A 24,757-nucleotide genomic window follows, 5' to 3' on the forward strand; every position below is an offset into this window, starting at 1 on the left:
CCCTGTAGGAATTCCACCTCCCTAGGAGACAGGAGCTAGGGGGCTGGAAACATTCTTCTGTCCAGTAGCTGTGTATACATTGGGGATGAGGTTGGCATAGCTACAGTACTCAGGGGTGCAGATTTTTCACACCCCTGAGCACTGTAGTTATGTCAACCTAACTTTTAAGTGTGGACAGACGCTAAGAAAGTCACAGGAACAACGCTGTGATCCACAAAGCCCAAGTGGGGTGCCTAGGCTCCCCGTACAATGAATAGGGAGAAATAAGTGCCTTAGAAAGCAATCTACAAAAGCCACCATGCCAGGCCGTGAGCCACACTGGCAATAAGAAATACACAGTCCAGCCTGCCTCACCCGCCTGGCACAAGCTCAACTCTCACCTTCTAATCTCCAACACTGAAGCCTGTGGAGCGCCCCAGGATCTGCCCACCTCTTGATGCAGATTTACACCCTTCCACACAGAAGGGGGCTCTGACATTTGGTTCCACATCCCTAGCAGACTCCTTGGCTTGGGGTCTGCATAGCCATCAGGGAATCCAGGCGGCTTGGGGACTCAACCACTTGCTTCTTCCTTCCAAGTCAGTTCCCTGATACAGCTTGACCTAGGTACAAACAAAATGTTACAAGGGCTGGAAAATGTCAATGGCACATATTTTAGGGGCGTTGAATTTCAGGGGCACTGTATCTTTGTATAACAACCCCAAATTTGGCTCACTTAGCCTACCCTGGAGCCCTTTGAGGCTCGGGCATTTTCAAGACAATCTGGGCAAGCACGTGGATTTTAGGACACTTTGAAAAATCATCTGTTAAACAGCAAGTCTCAGCTTTAGCTAAAGCAGAGCAGTTGCTCTGTTATCTTAAAGAAATCTTCAGGATACCTGCTCTTTTATAGCACTTTTCATCCATAGATCTCAAAGCACTTTACAAAGGAGGACAGCATCATCCCCCTTTCACAGACGGGGAAACTGAGGCCGAGAGAAACAGCACAGTTTGCCCAAGGTCATCCAGCAGGCCAGTGACAGAGCTGGGAATAAAACTCAAACCCCAGATCAATGCTCTGCTCATGGCCTCTCTGCACCAGTTACACATGGTCATGTTTTCAAGGTTTATTTGCAACAGCTAGAAACTCTAGTTCTGTTATTTTTTCATGAGAGCTGAGATTCTGATGAACAAGAAAGCAGATTGGGAGACGTACTGGTTTCCCGTCCCAGCTCCAACCAGCCCTAGGCAAGGAGTGGGATGGAGAAACTATTCCTACATGGGTGCCTTCAGGGTGTGGGGTTGGAGACACTTGAGAGGGCAGAGGGGATGATACAGCATGACCTCCACGCCAGCATCTGGGGAGGTGGAGAGATACTGTGTTTATCCCCAGAGCTCTAGAGAGAAGGGTCTCAGAGGCGTTCTACTGTGTGTGCCCCCACAACTGTACAGGGAGCAGGTATCTGCACTGACTATACTGTGAGCACCCCAGGTCTGTGTGGGGAGGGGTCTCAGGGCCACCTACGGTTCTGTGGGAATGGGTCTTTGGGATGGGTATACCCCATGTACTCTCAGAGATCTGTACAAATAGGTGACTGAAGGGTTATAGAGTAGCATCTGTGTTAGTCTGTATTCGCAAAAAGAAAACGAGTACTTGTGGCACCTTAGAGACTAACCAATTTATTTGAGCACACCGGAGTTGGACTCGTGGCGCGTCTTCTGCGCATGCGCCAAAGGGTGGTTGCGAGGTTGAGCCAAAGCGCCTGCGCCGGCGTTCTCGACAAGAGGACGTGAGGTTCGTGCGCGTGCGCCACATGGGAATGCCCGTCGCTCTCTGGGTGGCGGGGGAGGGAGGTCGCTGCGCGTGCGTGGCCAGTGGAGCCTGCTTGGAACGGGAGGGAGGAAGCCGCTTGGGAGGAGGTCGCGGCCGCGCAGGCGCAGTGTGGCGGCCGGGCCGATCCTGTGTGTGTGTGTATGTGAGAGTCTGACGGGTTCAAAATGGCGGCGGCTGCTCCTGTGTGAGGAGGGGAAGCGAGTCTGGGCGGGGGGTGGGGATGGCAGCGGGGTGCCAAGCCCGCTGGCGCTGAGACAGAGCCGGGCAGGGCAGTGGGGCGCTGGGGTGAGAGCGGGGGGCTGGGGACTCTTGGCCTTGGGGTGCCGGGTCGGGGGGGGGGGGGAGGCGGCGGCGGCTGGGGGGCGAGTTAGGGGGTAGGGAGATGGGATTGGGGGCGAGTTAGGGGAGGGATACCCCCCAGAGTGACTCCCTCATAGCCCTAGGGCACCCCAAGTGCGAACTCCCTTGGGGTGAGTTTAGAGGGGGAGATTTGAGGTGGAGTGATTGAGGGGGTGGGGCAGGAGATTTGAGATGGGTGTGGGGTGAGTTAGAGGGTGGCGTGGGTGGAGATTGGAGGTGGGGTGACTGGGGGTGGGGCAGGGGGTTTGGGGCCGTGGGCTGGGGTGAGTTAGGGGGTGGGTGGAGATTTGAGGTGGGGTGATTTTGGAGGTGGGGGGGCTGGGGTGAGTTGATTTGGGGGTGGGCTGACTTTCCCCTTAGGGGCATTGCCTGTAACTGGCTGAGAGTCTGTTCACTGGGTGTGTGAGGGTTTATTTACGGGGGGGATGTCTGTGTGGCTGCTCCCAGCCATGCTGAGAAGGGTGAGTGTTGCAGGCACCCCGAGACCATCCTGACCCCCTTCTACGAGCAGAGCTGTTTTCCTGGGACTTGCCATCCCTTCTGGATACTAGGATCCTCTGAGCACCCAAGATGAAGACAGCCATGCGTGGGATTTAATTTCTCCTCTCTTTATTTTTCTGAATCTTTTTTCATCCCTAGAAAAGGACAAAGGAGAAGAAGAGACCTGGTGAGAGACTTGGTTTTCTTCATATCCCCCTGTTTTTGCCAACAGTGATGAGTCTAGTGACCTCTCCAGTGCCCAGGGTCTCCCTCCTCCTCGACCCCTCTAACTTTATGTAACTCAGTGAACCACGCATTTTATTCTGGCTTCTTAGGAGCAGCCAGTCACTGGCATTATCTCTTCTTTGCCTTTCTCCTCAGAGATGAGCTGGGATTTGTATGTGGGGATTGTTTAATCTCTTTATTGCACTGTTCTCATTTGTTTCATGATTTTAAAAAACATTTTTGAAGAAAGAGAGCAGGGCACTGGGTGGGGGTGGGGAAGAGGTTGGTTTTGTCCCTGAGGCAGGGAGAAAGAGTTGATGGGATTTCTTTCCATCTTGTCTTTTACTACTCTTAAATACAAAACTTTGTAAGGTGTTTTTCCCTGACTCCTGAAGAGGGAGAGTAGGTTAAGACTTCTTGTTATTGACAAGTCATCTGATATATGTGAAACTTCTGTTTTAATAAGATGTGCAATTTAAAGTGAGTTCTGTGTTACTGAAGGATGCTGGATTGACAGTTCCGCAGAGATTGACATCCTGAATGTGTTCCCAGCACAGCCAAACCACGGCAGTCCTTTCACTGTCCCAACCAGCTGCCTCTCTGCCCAGGCCTAAGATCGCTTCTAAGGATGAGGGGTGGAGAGTTAATTCTGTAGGCCAATATCTGAATTGGCCTTCTCTGACGAGACTGCTAGGGTTGGGGGCCTGTTATACCACAACTACACTATGTAATTTACCATGTGTTGTGGCACTGTTATGATGTACTAGTGCCCTCGTTATTATACCATAGCTTGTCTGTGCATATAAGAAAAAACTGTTTGACTGTTGTTAGACCATGCCCAAGCCATGTAAACTGTCCATAACAGCGGTTCTCAAACTGTGGGTTGGGACCCCAAAGTGGGTTGCAACCCCATTTTAATGGGGTCGCCAGTGCTGCCTTAGACTTGTTGGGCCGAAGCCAGAGTTTGAGCCCCGTTGCCCAGGGCTGAAGTGAAGGTCCGAGGGCTTCTGCCCTGGGTAGCAGGGCTCAGGTTACAGGCCCCCTGGGCTTCAGCTTTGGCCCCCCTGCCCGGGCTGGTGGAGCTCGGGCTCTGGCCCATCCTGGGTGGTGGGGCTTGGGCGGGCTTAGGCTTTGGTCCTCTCTTCTGGTGTCATGTAGTAATTTTTGTTGTCAGAAGGGGGTCGTGGTGCAAGGAAGTTTGAGAACTCCTGGTCTATAATAAACTTTAAGTCACTGGTGGTAGCAGTGGTGGAAGTGTTAATATAAACAGGGCACTGGCACTTTAACCATCGTGTTGTCTGATCTTGCTCATAATGGGTAGATAAGACTTCATGGTGAAAACACCAGTTGCTGCTTGAGCTCTTTTTATGCTATCACTCCTATTGCTACCAACCATGGGAGATTTCCCCAAACAGCCTAGGAAAGACAAGGCCATAAAGATTGGGCTCTTTAACTTAGTTATAATACAGCATTATCTTGTCCACATAAAAAAGATCAAACAATATTATATCAGAGCACCTCCATGTGATAATAGCGCTACAGTGGGGCAAATTCTGAGCTGTCGAATCTGTCCCCACTGGTCACACTTAGGGTGACCAGATAGCAAGTGTAAAAAATCGGGACAGTGGGTAGGGGGTAATAGGTGCCTATATAAGAAAAAGCCTCCAAAATTGGAACTCTCCCTATAAAATCAGGACATCTGGTCACTCTAGTCATGCTACCTGCAAGTATGTTGAACTACTGTTAGAAGAGTTTCTGCGCATTTTCCCTGACAAACATCCATGTGGATTTGTTGTTGCTGAAGGGTAGTGGGGGAGCTGCAGAGAACCACATTACAAACTATCAAGAGGAGGAGTCTACAGCATGATTTAGGAGACATGCTTCTCGGAGAGACACATCTGATTCTCTAAGAAAACTGTGCTACAGCCCTGCCGCCACTGTATGTTTAAGTATACATTTGAAGCCAGCATGGTTCTGATCCCAAAGTGGAATGGCTTACTGATGACTCTAATGTGGAGGTATCTCCCAGAACTGAGAATCCGAACTCACTTCACGTAGACCAGAAAATGGTAATGACTCCAGATTACTAGTCACCTGGAGCCAAGCTAGAACCCCAAGGAGTTAATGGAGAAAGGAGAACATAAGAATGGCCACGCTGGGTCAGACCAGTGGTCCATTTATCCTTCTAAATGACAGTGGCCAGTGCCAGCTGCTTCAGAAGGAATGAACAGAGCAGAGCAAATTTCAAGTGATCCATCCTCTGTCATCCAGTTCCAGCTTCTGGAAGTTGGAGGTTTATGGATACTCGGAGTATGGGGTTGTGTCGCTGGCCATCTTGACTAATAGCCATCGATGGACCTAGCCTCCATGAACTTTTCTAATTCTTTTCTGAGCCCAGTTATACTACTTTCCTTCACAACATCCCCTTGCAATGAGTTCCACAGGTTGACCATGTGTTGTGAGAAGAAATACTTCCTTTTGTTTTGAACCTGCTGCCTATTTCATCAGGTGACCCCTAGTTTTTGTTTTATGAAGGAGTAAATATTAGCTTTCTCCACATCATGATTTTATAGACCATGAATATATCCTCACTTTGTTGTCTCTTTTCTAAGATGAGCTGTGCTAGTCTTTTTAATGTCTGCTTTTATGGAAGCTGTTCCATACACCTAATAGTTGTTGTTGCCCTTCTTTTTCCTTTTTTCCAGTTCTAATACAGTTTTTTGAGATGCAGTGACCAGAACTGCGTGCAGTATTTAAGGTGTGGGCATACCATGGATTTATATAGTGGCATTATGATATCATCTGTTTTAGTATATATCCCTTTCGTAATAGTTCCTAATATGTTAACTTTTTTTATTGCTGCTGCATATTGAGTGGGTGTTTTCAGAGAACTATCCATGATGACTCCAAGATCTTTCTAAAGTAGTAACAGCTAATTTATACCCCATCATTTTGCATGTATAGTTGGGATTGTTTTCCAACGTTCATTACTTTGCACTTATCCGCATTGAATTTCACTTCCCATTTTGTTGCCCAGTCACCCAGTTCAGTGAGATCCCTTTGTAACTCTTTTCAGGAGCTAGCCCATTGCTGTTCTGTGGCCTCTGTACATTGTGTTGCGCAATGTTACAGTCACGAATGAAGAAATGAAGGCTTAAAGGAGAGTTTCTAATATCTGTGTACAATCTTTCACTATTTCATTTTGGTTACTAAGGAGGAAGAGGAGGAAGACAGTAGCCCCGGAGTGTCCTTCTCACTCTCTTCAGAAGAGTCAGAGATGGAGCCTGAGGAAGAGAGGATCCGTTACAGCCAAAGATTGGTCAGTATTCACTTTTTACCCATCAAACTCTCACTGTTAGTCTCTTTATTTGCCTTTCAGCCCCCAAAAAACTCCCTGGCTTTATAGTGGGAGCAGGCTCGTTACCACCCCATGTAGCAATGAGACTAGCATCTCCAGCTTATCCACTGAAACATATAACCACTTAGGTGGGCAGTCAATCAGATCATTTGATGCCTCCAATTCACATCATACAAGTGTGTCTTATTGTGGGGGAACGTTATAACCGTGGTTGTTACCAGCCCAATACATGGCCCGGACGATTGGAAAAAGGCAAATATAGTGCTCATATTTTAAAAAGGGAAGAAGGGGAACCCGGGGAACTACAGCCCAGTCAGCCTCACTTCAGTCCCCAGCAAAATCATGGAGCAGGTCCTCAAGGAATCCATTTTGAAGCACTGGGAGAAGAGGAATGTGATCAGGAACAGTCAACATGGATTCACCAAGGGCAAGTCATGCCTGACCAACCTCATTGCCTTCTATGATGAGATAACTGGCTCTGTGGATATGGGGAAAGTGGTGGATATATCTTGACTTTAGCAAAGCTTTTGATACGGTCTCCCACAGTATTCTTGCCAGCAAGTTAAAAAAATATGGATTGGATGAATGGACTATAAGGTGGTTAGAAACCTGGCTAGATTGTCGGGCTCAACGGGTAGTGATCAATGGCTCTGTCTAGTTGGCAGCCAGTATCAATTCCCCAGGGGTCAGTCCTGGGGCTGGTTTTGTTCAGCATCTTTATTAATGATCTGGATAATGGGATGAATTGTACCCTCAGCAAGTTCACAGATGACACTAAGCTGCGGGAGAGGTAGATATGCTGGAGGGTAGGGATAGGGTCCAGAGTGACCTAGACAAATTGGAGGATTGGGCCACAGGAGATCTGATGAAGTTCAACAAGGACAAGTGCAGAGTCCTGCACTTAGGAAGGAAGAATCCCATGCACCGCTACAGGCTGGGGACTGACTGGCTAAGCAGCAGTTCTTCAGAAAAGGACCTGGGGATAACAGTGGACGAGAAGCTGGATATGAGTCAGCAGTGTGCCCATGTTACCAAGAAGGCCAACGGGCTGTATAAGTAGGAGCATTGCCAGCAGATCGAGGCAAGTGATCATTCCCCTCTATTCGGCACTGGTGAGGCCACACCTGGAGTATTGTGTCCAGTTTTGGTCCCTTCACTACAGAAGGGATGTGGACAAATTGGAGAGAGTCCAGTGGAGGGCAACGAAAATGATTAGGGGGCTGGGGCACATGACTTACGCGGAGAGGCTGAGGGAACTGGGGTTATTTAGTCTGCAGAAGAGAAGAGTGAGGGGGGATTTGATAGCAGCCTTCAACTACCTGAAGGGGGGGTTTCAAAGAGGATGGAGCTCGGCTGTTCTCAGTGGTAGCAGATGACAGAACAAGGAGCAATGGTCTCAGGTTGCAGTGGGAGAGGTCTAGGTTGGATATTAGGAAACACTATTTCACTAGGAGCATGGTGAAGCACTGGAATGGGTTCCCTAGGGAGGTGGTGGAACCTCCATCCTTAGAGGTTTTTAAGACCTGGCTTGACAAAGCCTGGCTGGGATGGTGTTGGTCCCACTTTGAGCAGCGGGTTGGACTAGATGACCTCCTGAGGTTCCAACCCTAATATTCTCTGATTCTATGACTATTTAAGCTTCAAAAATGGAAAAGTCACAGGTCAAAGAATATGCTTTCAGACATAAGAAACTGGTATAGTTGTTACTTGTGACAAAACAGGCATCTCTTAGTATTTGGGGCAGATGGGGAGAGGAGGAGTTGGGATGCTGTGTAGCTTAAACTGGGGTGGCTTTCTGTTGGCATTACATTGGCCCAGATCTGACTTGAGTATACTTTTTAACCTGAGACTGTCAACATTTAAAACACTACAGTAGCACCACTATAGAGCTTCATTGTAGACACTGTACAACAGCAGGAGGTGCTTCTCCTGTCACTTAGTTATCCACCTCCTTGAGTCGACAGAAGAATTCTTCTGTCAATTTAGCACTGTCTACACCGGGCTTAGGTTGGCATAGCTACAGCCCTGAAGACATAGCTATGCCGATGTACTTTTTCAGTGTAGACCAGCCAGAAGGAAATCGGCTTTACGCTGAAGTTAGTTTGAACTGGTTGAGTGTGTCTGTCTTATTTTAGTATTCGCACTCCAGAGGCCAGATCTACACTAGGAAAGTAGGTCACTATAACTACATAGCTCAGAGGTGTGAAAACCCTTCACCCCTGAGCGACAGATAAATTGACCTAACTCCCAGTATAGAGAATGCTAAATTGATGGGAGAATTCTCCCATCAGCATAGCTCCCACCTCCTGTACAGGTGGAGTACCTACACTGACAGGAGAATCCCTTCCATTGGTGTAGGTAGCATCTTCTCTGTAATGCCACAGCAGCATAGCTGCAGCAATGCGTCTGCACTGCTGCAGCATTTTAAGTTTAGACCTTCCCTTAGAGAGTCTGAGGTTTTATTAATGGTGTCTGTGTCTGGGACAGAGTTCTCATTAAGAGAAAAGAAGAAAAGCTGGTGTTCTTTCATTCCCACTTCTTGGAGAAGTTGTGCTAAGCTGCATGGTCAGCTTGGTCTCTTTACCCTAACCCTCAGGCTTTTGACTGCTGCAATTAAATCTTTATCCTTTAACTCTTCAAAATAAAATCAGGTGGCATGAAGTCTAGTGAAGTGGTGCACTGATCTCTAGGATTAGGTTTCCCAGAGAGGTCACTTTCCTTGTCATCTAGTCAGTCGCTACTTCTGTGCCTTAAGAGCCTGCAGAGAGCATGCCGGAGAGTTGTAACTAGTGCTCACCTTGTAAGGGTGTGGTAGTAATTGTAATCTGTAGGGTAATTGGTTTTACTCCCACTAAAGAATTTGTTCCCACTAAAGAATTTGAGGAAGGAGAAGTTAGTAGGGCCATGTTTCATCTTGACTTAATGATAAAGCTCTAGTTTGAGAACTGTGTATGGCAGGGGATAGTGTTGGTTGCATCTTAAATTTTGTGGATATAATCTTCAGGCTAAACATCTGGTGCAGAAAACATCTTAGTGAAAGACAAATTCTTCATACTTCCAGCCCCTTATGGCTTCTGTGGGAAACTCTGAAGTAACTCCTACAGGTTGTATAGTTAAGTTATTGTTTGCCAGCCATGCCTGTTAAAAATGGCTGTAGTCATCAAACTTAAAATTACCAAGAACTTTGGGTTCTTTTACCTATAGTTGTAGTAGTGTTGATGGTTTAGCACCAATATGAGCTGAATAAACAGCAGTGTTGAAATAAGTTCAGACCACAGGAGAAGGAGCATGGTTGTGGATTAGAGCAGAGGACAGAGTCATAGCTTGGTTCTCTATCTGGTTTTATAGGTCTTCCTGTGGCCTTGGGTAAGTAAGTGTAGCAGAAACCTCAGTGAAAGTTTTGCCAGAAAAATCACACCCACAACCAACATAGCTAGGTGAGTAAAAACCCTAGTGTAGATGCAGCTATACTACCAAAATGGCTTATTCTGATAGCGTTAACTGATGTAAACAGAGTTATTTTGCCAGCATGAGCTTTCTCCACTGGAGGGGGTGGCTTGTATAGCTCTACTCGTATATCTGCACTGGCAAACCCTTTGTCTCATAGGGAGATCTGTCACATGGGGGTCATGACGTTTAATTTATTAACGTTTTGTAAATGTCTGCTGCTTTCTTCTCTGTAGTGACTTCGAATTTACCATGCAACCACTTTATTTGGACTTCACTGCCACCCCCTTCCTAATCTCCTCTGCTAAAAGTGATCAGTGGTTGAAGATCTGTTGGGGTTAACTCTGAAGTACCAGCATTAACTATTTAACATCTCGTTGAGATGAATGGGCTGGAAAAGTAATTCTCCTAGCCCAGGGGTTCTCAAACTGGGGGTTGCGACCCTTCAGGGGCTCATGAGGTGTCAGCCCCCTGCATGCCAGGGCTTTGGCTGTGAGCCATGTGTGGAGCTGACAGTCCGAGCCCTTCAGAGCTGGGTGGCCGGAGAGCAGCAGCTGCTGGCCATGCACCCAGCTCTCAGGGCAGCGCTGCCCAGCAGTAAAGGTAGCGTGGTATGGAGGGGAGGGGGAGTCACTTTTTTGAGCCAGTCATCACAGCCTGATATATTTTCAAAGGGGGTCCGAGCAAAAAAAAAGTTTGAGAGCCCATGTACTAGGTAATGCGTTGGGCTGTAGCAGAGTCAAGAAGACTGCACTTCATCAGTTTACATTCTGGTTTTTTCTGTATAGTTATCATGGCTGCAAAGAAGGCTAGAAACTCTTCTAAATGCAAGCTTTGATTCTGAGGAGTCCAAGAGCATGTCTGCTACAGGGACACAGTTACAGTGCTGGAGCACCATAGTGTAAATGCTTCCTACATTGATGAAAGGGGTTTTTCCGTTGCTGTAGTTAATCCACGTCTCCGGGAATCGGTACCTAGGTCGATGGAAGAACGCTTCTTTAATCTAGCTGTGTCTATAGTATGAGTAGGTTGACCTAACTACATCACAGGGCAAACAATTTTTCACAGCCCTGAGTGGTGGGGGTAGGTCAACATAACTACAGCGCACAGGACGCACAATTTTTCACAACCCTGAGCGGTGTAGTTAAGTCCCTCTAGTTTTTAGGTGTAGACCAGGCCTGAATGAGTGAGCAGCATGACACCAATTGGATGTTTAGGCTCTACCTATGAAGAATGAACTGAGAGATTCATTTTCCTGGGGCTGTCAATCCAATACTTTTCACACTCAAAGACACCACTTAATTCTGTTTTCATGCAGACATGTACAGATGGACATTGTAGTGAATACAGGAGTTAAGGCTTTCCGGTTAGTCATCTGGCCATTTTGAAGAGTCTGATTTGTCGTACTGCATCAGAATACTGGTCCAACTAGTCGAGGATCATGTCTTCAGCAGCAACCAGTATCTGATGCTTCAGACGGAAATTAAAACCCTTTCCATATAGCACTTGGCCACTTGTAGAGTGCTGTAAAAGAGGAAGATTCCTCTATGACCATCTTACTGGCTGAAACATGATACTTTATCACCCTTGCATCACTATCTGAGTTCACAGAGCCACAAAGGTGTTTAGTTATCATGTTGTGCCCACCCAGTGTTGTATTTGTCTCTGTGGTCCCTTCTGATAGTGAGTTTTACAGTCTATCCTGGAGAGAAATGGCTCTGTAGTTTGAAAAGTTACTGCCCCTTACTCTTGTGTTATGGAGCCAAGGTATTGTTAGTTCTGGAGATTCTTTTCCTGTCAGTGGAGCATCATTGGTTTCAGTGCACAAGAGCAAAATAATCCCAGCTTCCCAAATCTGTTTGGGTGGATTCAACCGGACTTTTAAATAGTATTGGTATAAAAAAGAATTTCTGTTCTGGCTGATGATTTATAGCAGTGAAAGGGGAATTCAGTCTTCAAGGCCTACTCAAACCTTGTCTTCTCTGATGTCAGTAAGAGCATGGGATGGTAATTGTGGGTAGTTTTAATAGCGTAAAAATGTTCCACTGGAAACACAAGCATTGCCTTTCGTATACTGTCAGTTGCCAAATAGTCATTGGTGGGAGCTATATGCAGTTGGCACTAGAGGGGTGGATTAGAACCAATGTGTGAAAGACTCCATATTTTTAATCCCTTCAGCAATCTAGGGACACCATGGGGGTGGGTGGTGGTGGTGAATATTTGAATCACAGGAATAAGAAATCTCACCCTCTCGTTACTCAGTGGAACTTAAAGCATTATCCATATACACACGAATTAAGACTTGCAAGACCCTTGGGAGAGAAATTAGGGATTGTTTCACTCACCACTGAAATTGTTCCACAACTGTTCAGTAATGAAGTTTAAATTAGGAAATAAAGAGCAATAACATTGTATCTAGTCAAAGCAGTTTGACTAGAATGTAGAGCAATAAAGTGTCATTACCTTAACTGGAAATTCTGCCGCCACTGGGTCTTTTATGTTGTCAAGTCATCAAGGCAAAGGTCTTTGTCTCAGACTGTCTCTTTGTGTTTGTAAATAGTCAAACACGATGGGTGCTTTGATTGCTGATTGGGGCTTCTGGACCCTACTGCAATACTTATAATCTGAAAGGCTGCATCTCCCATGATGGCTGTTCTGTCATAGGAGAAAATGCCTCCTATAGAATCGCCGATACTGCTTTCCACCAACTCTCCTCCCACTGACCCTAGGTGTTCTTGGAGGTCTCCCATTTAAGTACTGGCTTGGCCTGACCTCTGACTAGATCCACATGTGAAATCTGCAGATGCTCTGTATGAGAGAATGTATGTATGCTCTGTCCCCCCCAGCACAAAGTGAGAGCTCTTCCATACGAAGTGTGAACCTGCTTAGACATGTTTGATGTCCGCAGTATGAAAGCTTATGCTCAGATAAATTGGTTAGTCTCTAAGGTGCCACAACTACTCCTTTTCTTTTTGCGAATACAGACTAACACGGCTGCTACTCTGAAATCAGTATCCCCCCAGGCACTAGTTCAGATATGCTTTACAGTGTGTGGAGTCATAGGATAAGGGAAGGTGCTCAACCACAGTTTCTGACACTGACCTCCATTATGCTGTAGGAAGGATCATAGTCTGTGTTTTGGGGAAGCACTCAAGGCAGGGATGAGAGACGGACTTTTCTCTAGGAAAATGCCCTTTGCAGCAGAGTAAAACATACAAGTATAGTATGTTTTATACTTCCTGTTTTTTAGTAGCAGTGAAACTGGCTAGACCATTGTAACTCAGCATGCTATGCTGGGAGTTAAGAGCAGGGGAAAGGGCAAAATCAGTGCACCCCAAAGCACTGCAGCGGGGGGGGGGGGGGTATGGGGGGGGAGCAACAGAAATGGAAGAGTGGGCACATCCCCATCCTCTACAGCAGGGGTTCTCAACCTTTTTCTTTCTGAGGCCCCTCAAACAAAAACTCCACTGCCCACCTGTGCCACAATAACTGTTTTTCTGCATATAAAAGCCAGAGCTGGCGTTAGGATGTAGCAAGCAGGGCAACTGCCCAGGGCCCCATGCCACAGGGGGCACCGTAAAGCTAAGCTGCTCAGGCTTCCGCTTCAGGTGGCAGGGATCAGGGCCCCAGGCTTCAGTCCCATGCATTGGGACTTAGGCTTTCTGCCCTGGGCCCAGAAAATCTTACACTGGTCCTGCTTGGCGGAAGCTCCTGAAACCTGCTTGTTGTCCCCCAGTGGGTCCCAGACCCCTGGTTGAGAACCACTGTTCTACAGCAATCATAGATATAGGGAATTAAGAGTGGGCAGGGTCTTCCACTCTAAGCCATCTGCAGCTTCTAAATTGATCATACCTAGGCTAGCATCAAAATATGAGCCCCAGTGGTAGGAAGCAAGTAGCCCTTGGCTTCCTAGCAAGGGGGGATGTTGGGGTGATCATCAGAATGATTTCTCTGGCTTCTGTTGGCCTTAGGATCTCTTGTATTGGCCTGTTTCAGAGTAACAGCCGTGTTAGTCTGTATTCGTAAAAAGAAAAGGAGTACTTGTGGCACCTTAGAGACTAACCAGTTTATTTGAGCATGAGCTTTCGTGAGCTACCGCTCACTTCATCGGATGCATAGCATATCGTTTCCACGATATGCTATGCATCCGATGAAGTGAGCGGTAGCTCACGAAAGCTCATGCTCAAATAAACTGGTTAGTCTCTAAGGTGCCACAAGTACTCCTTTTGTATTGGCCTGTGCCAAGTAGTAATAGCTAACAATTGACTTTAGATCTCAAAGTGCTTTACAAAAGAGATCAGTGTCATGTGTAGTAGCACATTCTCTGCTCCTTGAAGTCTTTAAACCACAATTTGAGGACTTCAATAGCTCAGACATAGGTGAGAGGTTTTTTGCAGGAGTGGTGGGTGAAATTCTGTGGCCTGCGCTGTGCAGGAGGTCAGACTAGATGATCATAATGGTCCCTTCTGACCTAAATATCTATGAATCTAGTCCTGATCCCAGTTATTCAAGTGCTTGCAACTATGGCTGTGTGGGGTGGCAGGGTGGGGGTGGGAGGTGGCTTGGATTGCCAAATGCATGCAGCTGTGGATGCTTGTGGGGGGTGAGAGGTGCCAAATATACTTGCATGTGAATCTGGATGGGTTACATTCACCCCATATTCGTATTCTAGGACTGCTTCCCAGTTTGGGAACAGATGCTCTGTGAGCACCTACCTTGACAGGCTATACTTTGTTAAATCACCTAAGAGGACCAACTGAAGTGGTTCTCCAGCACACTAGGTGAAACCTTGTGTGGCTGAATGCTCTTCAGCTGTAATGTGATCATAGCTGCTAAACACACCTTACTTTCCTAGTCTAGACAGGACTTGTGAGACTAATCACTTCAACCAACTCACTCCTCCCCTTGGCCTCAAAAAATGGGTTTCAGGCTCACTTCACTAACACTGTGTGGGCAGCAAACTATCTTGTCTTGTAAAGACTCTGCTCATATTTAGCCCCAAACTTAGTTTTTGGACATATTTTTAATGGAACCTAATTTCAGTAGAAATGATTACTTGGAATGCCCTGAAATGTCAGTGGAACAGTTACAGTATGTTAAAAAAGCATTTCCCTGCAGCATTTGCATCCTAAACATTGCAGCCTTGTGCTAGCCCATGACAGAATCTGAAGAGAAAAAAAAAGACTAAAATGTGACTCAGTTGTGTTCATTTTCTCTCAGCTGAGACATGCAGAAGATAATGCTTTAAACAAACATTTAAAAGGCTGATTTGCTCTTTACTATTTAACAGAGCTGTTTTTAAAAACTGACTGTCCCTTTAACATGATTTGTAAGCTGCAGTGCTGACTGAGCTGAAGAGATGCAGATGAGCACTTTCAGTTGCCTGTCAGATACTAAACAAAGTTTGCAAGTAGCATCAGTGTTTCCTCTTAATGAGCATGAACAGGTTTTATGGGGTTATCCCTGCTGGAGGTGGTACTAACTCCTTAGGATACCTGTTCCTCCCCACTGGCTTTTTATTGTTCACTAATCCTTATTTGTTAGTCCCAGCTCTGGGTCTGCAGTTCAGCAGGTGGTCCTTTGGGACAGATACTTCATGTGATGGGGCAGTGGCACTGTGTTTAGAGGAAAAACAAAAGCTCTTACCTCAGTTTGAATTAGGTCATTGTCTGTGCAAACATTTGGGGCAATTGCTCCCTGCCATTGGGGAAAGCTGTTAACAGTCCTGATGCACAGACCAGATTTGCTGATTCCAGGGAAGGAGAGGACAAGGATGAGCTTAGTGGAGGGCTCTAAATGGCTAGTATGAACTCTGAAAGTTAATTCAGTGGCCATTGTTGACCTTTCAGTTCATTGGCTTTCAGAATTATGCAGTCATTGTTTTGTTTGGATTTGTAGTTAAATCCTATGATCATATGAAAATGCCCAGAGATACTCATCACTGTGAAAGAGAAGGAAGTTAAGGATCTGAGAGACCTGCCATAATCAGTGTTGTATATGCGCAATACTGAGCTCTGCTCTTATTTGTGGTCTCTGGTATATTAATACAGCACTATTAGCCAGTTCTCCCTTCTAGCAGTATAAGAAATTCCATAGTAGGTCAGATCTTTGGTCTAGCTAATGTATTTAACATGTTTATTATGGTAGTGCCTATGAGCAACTCAGTGTAGGGACCCATTGTGCTAGGTATTGTGCATAGAAAGTAGCAGATGACCCCTGCACTGAAGAGCTTACAATCTAAATGATGATGGGAGAAGGGGTATAACGCGCAAGCAGAGCGTGCAATGTAACGTCAGCAAATGGCAGGTTTTTTCCATGATTATTTTGGGGGTGGGTTTAACTAGAAGGGGGATCATTTCTGTTGATATGAGGCTCGGTTAAAGATATCCCAAAAAATTAACTCTGGGGCTAAAGAAAACAAAAAGGGCAGAGAGGGACAGGGCAGGAGAGAAGAGGTTAAGAGGACACTGTGGAGGTGAAGCTGAGGGGAAGAGACTGTGAGGGAGCAGGAGTGCAAAGGTTGGAGCAAACAGCCAATCAGCACAGGACAGAGAAGTCCAGTGAAAACTGTAGACAGTTCTCTGAAAGTCCAAAGGTCGCTGCTTTGGCTGCTTCTGCCCCTGCTGGCTGGAGTCTCTCCAGCCTCTATTTGCCCATTCTCAATACTTTAGAGAAGGAAGATGGGAATAGGAGACAGGTACCCTAATGCTAAATAGGTTTGAGGGAGAATGAGTTTGAATGGATCAAGAGAATCAGCTGGAGTCAAAAGGTGATGCACATAATGAACAAATGTGGACTGTTGTCGGGCTTTGGGGGGAGCATTCAGAGAATGGCACAAGTATTTGGAAATGGGATATGGAACTTTTTTCTCATGTCTTTCAGTTCCAATATGGCCCAACTTGGTAGTGTCTGAAAGTGGTTACCTCCCACAACTGTTCAATGGTCTGAGACATGAGTCAGTCTTAGTCCAGTTCCTTGTGAAGCAATAGTTATATTGAGAGGAAAGATGGCTGGTTAAGGTACTGGTCTGCGACACCGGAGATCTAGTTGCGTTGATAACTTCTGCCAGAGACCTCTTGTTTGACTATAGGCAAGTTACTGAATTTCTTTGTACCTCAATCTTACCATCTGGAAAATGGGAATACTAATGGATTTGTCCTAAACACCTCTATATGAGGCACTCGCACAATGAGTGTGTCTATAAATGAAACCTAAAACTACCACCACAATTGGGTTCCATCTCAGCAGAGATACCAAGATCTAGATTGTCCTTAGGAACTGAGAGCTCCCTTCACCCTAGACATGCTCTGTCTGATTCATGGTAGAGGTGTAGTTGCAGGGTGGCATGTGTTCACTCATAAGCATGCTTTGATGCTTCCAAGTTTGTATCTGCTCTGTTGATGGAGGTTCCCAGTCTCCTACCTTGCTGTGGTGGGAAACCTAAACTCTCTGCTCAGGCTGACACCTCTTGTGGAAGCCAATGGGGGAAGCACTTAAGCCATGTCTACATTAAGGCAGTTCACATACTGTAATCAAATGAGGGTTTACTCTGGTGTGGCTTAATCCAGGGCATACGGAAAGGGTAAAGGTAGGCTCATAGAAATTCCTTTAGGTTGGTGTCTACTCCAGATCTACCTTTTAGCTCTACCCCTGCAATTGTGAACAAGGAGACCTTTGAAAACAGTGGTGGAAAAGGGAGAGGCTCCATAGCAGCCCACAGGCTACCAGCACACATTGCTCATAGCACTTTTGTCAATACTTCAGATGGTTCTGAGAAACTTGGATGAAACCTAGCATGTGACTTAATCATCAAGGAGAGAGGGAGTAATGTGTATAGGCAGCAGAAAAAGATTCTTAGTCCACTTGATTGGATTTCTCTCACCTTCAGCTCTGAAGGCCTCTCTTAGAGAGGACTATACCTGTTCAAATTTTGTGCAGGTGTTCCCTAAAAGAGAACTGAATAAGGGCAGTGTTGGTGCCTTTATGCTCTGCTTGTCTCTGTTGCTGTAGAAACAGTACTTGCAGTAAACAGTGTGAGCTCTCTGTGCAGGGACTCTGAATCTTGGTGGAGACACCAGGAGCTTAACTAAAACAAACTGGATTGAAGTATGGAGTTGTGAAATGTGCTACAGGTTACAGTATGGTAGTAAATAACGGGTGTTGATCCTCCTTCACTCAGTTCTGTCAGACACAGGTTCTTTAAACTGAATAGAAGTTTTACGGAGAGGTGTCTTTCTTTGTTACACATCTGCACAAGTTGTGCACCGGGAAGGATGCAGAATTCAGGCTGTCTCTTCACTGCCAAAATAGGTAGTTACCGTGCTGTTAAAAAACGAACGTGTGTTAGCTATCCCACTATAAAATACTAATGGAGACGAGATGCAGGCAGGTTTTACTGTGACATAGTTAAGCAAGGTCAGTACTAACACTTCACCCAGATGTATCACAATAAAAACTATCTGTGTCTTATCCCCCTAGGATTTTGCAGCAGGGTAGCTTACGCCCTTTTTTGGTGGTAAAGAGACAGCCAAAAGGGGTATGTCTACACTGCAATTAAACACCTGCAGCTGGCCCAGATCAGCTGACTTGGGCTCTTGAGGCTGTAAAATTTCAGTGTAGATGTCTAGGCTTGGGCTTGAGCCCTGGCTCTGGGGCCCTGTGAGAGGGGAGGGGGATCCCAGGGCTCGGGCTCAAGCCTAAGCATCTACACTGCAGTTTTACAGCCCCATAGCCCAAGTTCCATGAGCCTGAGTCAGCTGACATGGGCCAGCCATAGGTGTTTAATTGCTGTGTAGACATGCACACTGTGATAAGTGCCTGTGGTTTTTACTGCTGCTGATCCTAAAGACTGGGTACAGACTGGAGAAATTGTACTGTTTTTACTCAACAGCCAGTCTCCTGAGAGTTTGGGAGAAGAGGAGGCAAGGTACAAGGTCCTAGGCATCAGATCAGGAAGCTGCTGAATTTAACTGTTGACTAGAATAAATCACAATATGCCCCACCTTCCTCTATTCTCATGCAATCCTACCTCCCTGCAGCTAGCTTCTGATGGATGTGCTTCTGGGAGTCAGGTACAGGACCTAGCACTGGAAGGTTTTAGCAGCTGTAAGTGGAGAGGAGAGGGCTGAGAAGTGTGTAGCTTGAGTATTTAACTACCATAACTTCTTTAGCATGTTTCACCTGAGTGTTTCCAAGTGCTTTATAAATGCTCACTAATCTGCTTAATACCTTGTGAAGTAACAAAGGGATGTATATTGAATGCTTCACCTAAAGATAAAATGCAGCTACTTCTGGGATGGAACATGACAGCTACACGGTAACACTATGCATAAGGCAATGCGAGTGAGATTCTCATTCCACGTGGGGGGAATCTGAAGGGCTCCAACTGGCCACATTCATGCAATTTGAATTTGAAAAGGACACTGAGGTTAGTTCCCCTACTTCAGTTAAAAAGCACCATGGATGGGCCCTTGAAGCAGAAGTGGTAAGGGCCTTGGGATGTCTTGTCTAATAGATGGCATTGATTTGGAGGGAACGGCAACCCAAATTTTCCCATGCTGTTGACATCTTTCAGCAAATACTGTCCTGGTCCAGCCTTGTCTAGCTTGTGAGATTTGAGAGCATTGCAACTTAAAATTATCAAGGTGTCATGAGAGAGGACAGGCAGAGTAATTTAAGCTTACATATTTTTACTTCCCTTCTGGTTTATTTGGAGAGGTCTGTCTGTCCACTCCTAAGGTGCTTTGTCACCAGTATAGAATAAGAGCCAACATGCTATTGGTTGGGTCTAGTGGGTAGTGTGTATACTGGGGATACTCGGGGAGAGGGGAAGAGTACGGATGCTATAGCTTACTTGGACTCTTTCTGGTTGGGGTGTGATGACGTGAAATGGATTGTGTTCCATCTACTACAGAAGAATGAAGAAGATTGAATCAAAGCGACGCCTTTAACATACACTGAGCAGTCAGAAGGATACTGTGTCCAAAACTTACACCACAGAGACTGAGGCTTTATCTACACTAGCACTGTTGTCGGCAAAACTTTTGTCAGTCAGGGGGTGTTGTTTTTCTGTAGTATAGACGTAGGGGAGGGATAGCTCAGTGGTTTGAGTATTGGCCTGCTAAACCCAGGGTTATGAGTTCAATCCTTGAGGGGGCCATTTAGGGATCTGGGGATCTGCTTTGAGCAGGGGGTTGGACTAGAGGACCTTCTGAGGTCCCTTCCAAGCCTGATATTCTATGATTCATAGCCTTAGGCTTTGTCTACACTACGCACCTTGTAGTGGCACGACTGTACCACTACAGCGGTGGTAGCTTTGTCAGTAGGTGAGCACGCCTGCCAACAAAGCACTGTTCACATTGGCGCTTTTAGTCGGCAAAACTTTTGTCGCTTGGGGGGGGGGTGTGTGTTTTTTTTTTTTTTTTTTCACACCACTGAATGCCAAAACTTTTGTTTCAGAGTAGCAGCCGTGTTGGTCTGTATTGTCGTTCAGCTTCCATTGTAGACAAAGCCTCAGCGAGTCCTTGTCTAGCTCTGAATTTCTGTCTCAACTCCAGTATGCTGTCACTCATTGTTTGGCAGTCTGGTTTCTCAGCCCTTGTTTGGTAGCACTGCCAATTAATATTAAACTACTGTGGTAGGCTGAGGCATACTGGTGGGGTATTATGGAATAAGGTTGTGTTACCTGTCCTGCTACTAGAGGACATCCTCTCCAGGGCAGTCTTTCATGGTTCACTTAAACTTAAGCTGTCAAATGTAAGCAAAAGCAAAAGCAAAAAAAACTTCACAGTAAAGGGAGCAGGTTTTAGTGAGTGAGTGAGTGACCTTATTTCCATAGGCAGAATATTGTTTCTGAAGTGATAAGCCAATCAGGAACTGGGCGACATTATGGAAGAGGGTGTAAAGTACAATGTAACCAGCAGCTTGTGCAGAGGATGGCACTGCCACGTTCCTTGTTGGGAACAGCATTCCTGTGTCCGGGGCAGCTGCCAAGAACCTGTCTTTGACCTGGCCAAACTCATCATGGGTCCTAGAGTTAAACAGTGTTGCCCATCAGTACACATTGTGTAAACAGCTGCTGAAGTCTTCTTCAGCCTGTGGGTGTTGAAGAGCCTGACTGTATGCCCCTCTCACTGAATTGTCTAGCTACTCCTTGGCACTATCAACTATAAATCCCCCAGAAAACATACAAACCACACACTCTCCTCCCCACTTACTCTGAACCTGTGCCAGCCCTGCTTGTGATAGGAATCCCTCCTGAAACTTTAAACCCTGGAAGGTCTCCAGGTTCTGACTAGATTCCTGCTAAATCATGAGCCTGGTACTTGAGGCTATCCTATTCTGGATAAACACCTAATATATGAAATGCTAGTTAGCTTGTATAGGGCTTTGAAAGCATAAAGCAATAAGTAGTAGTATTAGACCTTGGGGAAAAAATCTGCTGGATTAGTTCAAGGGTTCTTCATGTGAAACCCGCCAGTGTCAGGGTTAGTTTAATATGGCTTTCTCTCCAGAAACCCTTCTTTGGAGGATGGGTTGTGCTACTAAAATTAGCCACCTGTCTCTCCCAGTGTCAGGCTGCACTCCAGATTAAGGTCAGCATTCAGATCTATGCAGTAGTTGGCAGAGTGTATCTAGGGTCACTTGTATGGAGGGTTGCATGATTTATTATGCTAAGGTTTGAAACCTTCAAGTTGGACAGTAGGTAACACAACACTGCTGTATTAATAAATTCCCTCAAGGTTCCAGCGGTTTTGGTTGAGCCAAATTGCCACGGGGAATCAGGATATTATTAACCTTACAACGCACAGTTCAGCTGTGTAAGGTCCGTCACACACCCTTTTGCAGCAAGAGACGTAGTAGCACATGCCTTGCAGAATTGGGTGCAACTATTCCTACAGCTAAGGAAGGAGAAGATGAACAGAAATGGAGTTCAGGAAAAGCAGAGCTGAAACTATGAAAGCACTAATGCTGGAAAGAATAAAGAGTGTTTGGACCACTATACTGTCCTCCACCAAAGCTGGCAACACGATGTAGTGTTGATTAGGCTCTAGCATGCAGGTGATTGTGATCAAGGAATAGTGGGTGGAGGTAAATTGTGGAGGAGCTGAGGGAAGGGTTAGAGATGGAGTAAAAATGGTCTTGTCGTTAAGGTTAACTAAGACTTGGGAGATCTGGGTTTAATTTTTGCACAAAAATTCTGTGGCATTTCAATCTTGAGCAACTTGCTCAATCTCTGCCTCAGTTTCCTATTTTTATAGATAATACTACTTTGCCTCATCAGAGGGCTTGAGTTTAAATCTACAAATATTTAGGGGATGTATGGATGCCAAAGTACATTAGAAAGATCCAAATTTAGTTAGAGAAGTGAAAATGAAAAGAGGTGAATAGGGGTGTGCATGGCTAATGAGGACGTTTATGAGCAAAGAAACAGCTATTAGTTTTCATGCACGTTCACCTGTAAATATCATGTGAAGGTAGAGGTGTGATGTAGAGGTGTGGTGGTGCGTGTGTGTGTATATATATATATATGTAGTTTAGTTTTGAAGGAGAGAGTTCAGAAAAGTATGCACAAATGAATGAAAAATTCCTTTTGTGGAAAGGAGATACGAAGATTAGAGAGATGCAGACTGTGTGGGTGTATGGGGAAGGGAGAGAGTAGGGAAGTTCATGGAACAAGTTTGTGTAGAGTTTCAAACCAGGAGAGCAGTTCTCAACTGAAAGCAAAAGATAAGCTAGGGAAGTGGGGGAGAGAAGTGGGTGAGAGAGATGCATGTTGTGCTGCTGCTTCCTATGATGGAGAGAACTTGGGGGCAGCATTCTGGGCCCCCTGAAGTTTCAAAAGCAGAGATTTAGGAAGGTCATGGAGGAAATTGCAACAAATAAGGCAGGAAGCGACTAAAGCATTGTCGTGTTCACTGGCTTCATTCCTAAAACATGAGATGGGTTGCGCAAGCTTGATCTGTTTTTAAATGTGACCTTGTATTTAAAAACACAATTCATAATTTGTTTCAAAATCTGGATTTTCAATTCTCTTGCATATTAGAGATGGGTCTGACTCTTGGAAGGCAGAAGTAGCCTGCAGAGGGGTGATGTGGGTATCAAAGGAAGTAGAGTCTGAAGAATTCCATTGTGCAGACAGGTATAAGCCTCAGCCATGCCATCCTTAAGGAGATTAGATGGGAGGTGGAAGGATCAGCGTGAGTAGGGAGAGCTGCAGAGTTGTGTTATCTGTGTAGAAGTACGATCCATGCTTTCCATTTCCTTAGAGTATGTTACCTCTAGGAATAAATGGGGAAGGGACATGTAGAAGGTATCTAAGAGGTGACCACTGGCTTCTGAGTGTTGGGATGAATGGAAAATAATGTGTAATTGCCATTATTTATCTTCCTCTAACTGGTTCAAGCTTGGGCTCTTCTGCAGTGAGAGCTGCTTTGTTGGGCTTCAGTCCAACCCGTCATTACATGAGCGCTCATTAGTATGAAGAACACTCAGATACTATTGTGCTAACATTACTGAAATACTTTTACAGCTATCCTCACTTGGTGCTGAGATCTGTTAAATGTCAAGGTAATGTGGCAGCCATAGGCAACATGCCTAACCAGTGAAGTTCTCTTGCTCCCTAGTCATTGAGAGCTCTTTGGTGTGTGGTTTCTACAATCTATACGTGTAGAGTGTCTTAGATTTGGGGGCACCTTATGCAAAAATATGCACATGGGATCCTAAGCTGCCTGTTGTGAGTAATATTGTGGGATGGGAAGTGGAATAACTGACAACTTGGTGGGTGATGAGAGCAGGAATCTTGCCATTGCTGGAGAGGTGTGTGGTGTGAAGAAGTGAGTCATCTATGTAAGGCAGGGGGCTGGAGAGAGTTCAATAGATATGGAGGGAGAGTGACAATAGGACATAATTTTATTGGTTGGGTGGATTTAGCTGGGTTGCTCAGTGTGGAAAGGTGATTAGAAGATTGGATTGAGGGGGTATGTCATGAGGGGTTCCTGAATTCCCTAGCTTTGCCCTTCTTATGCAATGGCTTCTAGTGTGCCTGTCCACCATTGAACCATAAACATGCATCTTTGTCCCATTAAAAAATTGGCCTCCCTAGTAAATTGTGAGGATTCTGACTGCCAATGGAGTCAAATATTCCAAACATCAGAGCACCGAATGCGTAGGACAGTTTTATCTGATTCAAGATTTGGAGCTTCCAATCTCTGCTGTGCTCTGTTGTGCTCAAGCAAAGAAGTGGGCTGGCCAGGGTGGATTTGATTTAAATCACTAGTCAGGAAGACTCAATTTAATCATGGATTTCTACATAAAAGTGCATTCTTGTTGGTTGTTCTAACCTTAATACATATTCTTCACAACTCAGAGATGTAGGTTTCATTTTTAGAACGTACACACTACATTTTTAAAGTGATTTATTTTGAAAACTTTTCAGATTAGTTTTACAGCTATATCAGAAAAAGAATGATTGGTTATTTCATTTATGAAAGGTAATTGAAGCAGATATTTATGAAGTCACTGGGAGGTGAACTATCTCCAATTCAAAAGGTTAATCATTAATATTAGGAGGATTTTCTTGCCATGCTGTTTTAGGAGGAGAACATCACCAGACAGACATTTAATTTGTTTTATTTAACTAAAACAACATTATGTATTCTGAATTTTTTTCTTCAACAGCAAACATATAATATTTTAATAAAAATAAGCATATGAATTTTTGAATTTAAACCAAGTTTTTTTTAAAATCACGTTTGTTTTTTTAAATTGTTAACTAAAATAGTTAAATATTTTTTTAAAAAATTAAATCAACATGAGAAACTTAAAATATTAGCTTCTGCAGCTAACTCAGTCGTCTTCACCTTTATTTTCCTGTTTGTTCATAATCTGGAAAAGAAAAACAAGCTTTCCTGCTTTTTCAGGTCCCAAACAGTTTCTCAATTTGGAATGAATTAGTCCAAAAGAAGAAAATACTCTTTCTACACCGGCAGAAGAAGCTACTGCTGTTAAAAATGAGATTATCAAGTCAACAGTGTCTGAATCCAAGTGCTTACGTGACTTCCACCAGTTCACTG

The 24,757-nt window shown here is 45.2% G+C and overlaps 1 protein-coding gene across 8 annotated transcripts in view; it reads left to right on the forward strand.

The window, feature by feature from the left end:
• The first annotated feature begins 1,727 nt into the window (after positions 1–1,727).
• KDM2A (lysine demethylase 2A) overlaps positions 1,728–24,757 on the forward strand; it is an 83,234-nt gene continuing 60,204 nt past the window's right edge. For 2 of the 8 annotated variants that reach the window (XM_043548369.1, XM_043548370.1), the window contains exons 1-3: positions 1,728–1,774; positions 2,813–2,840; positions 6,093–6,197. In XM_043548369.1, coding sequence (XP_043404304.1) covers positions 6,156–6,197 — 42 coding nt within the window. In that variant the 5' untranslated portion in view covers positions 1,728–1,774; positions 2,813–2,840; positions 6,093–6,155. The other 6 variants (XM_037899354.2, XM_043548366.1, XM_043548365.1 and 3 more) reach the window with 6 other exon arrangements.

This window comes from Chelonia mydas, chromosome 6, assembly GCF_015237465.2.
Source record: "Chelonia mydas isolate rCheMyd1 chromosome 6, rCheMyd1.pri.v2, whole genome shotgun sequence".
Taxonomy (NCBI): Eukaryota; Metazoa; Chordata; order Testudines; family Cheloniidae; genus Chelonia; species Chelonia mydas.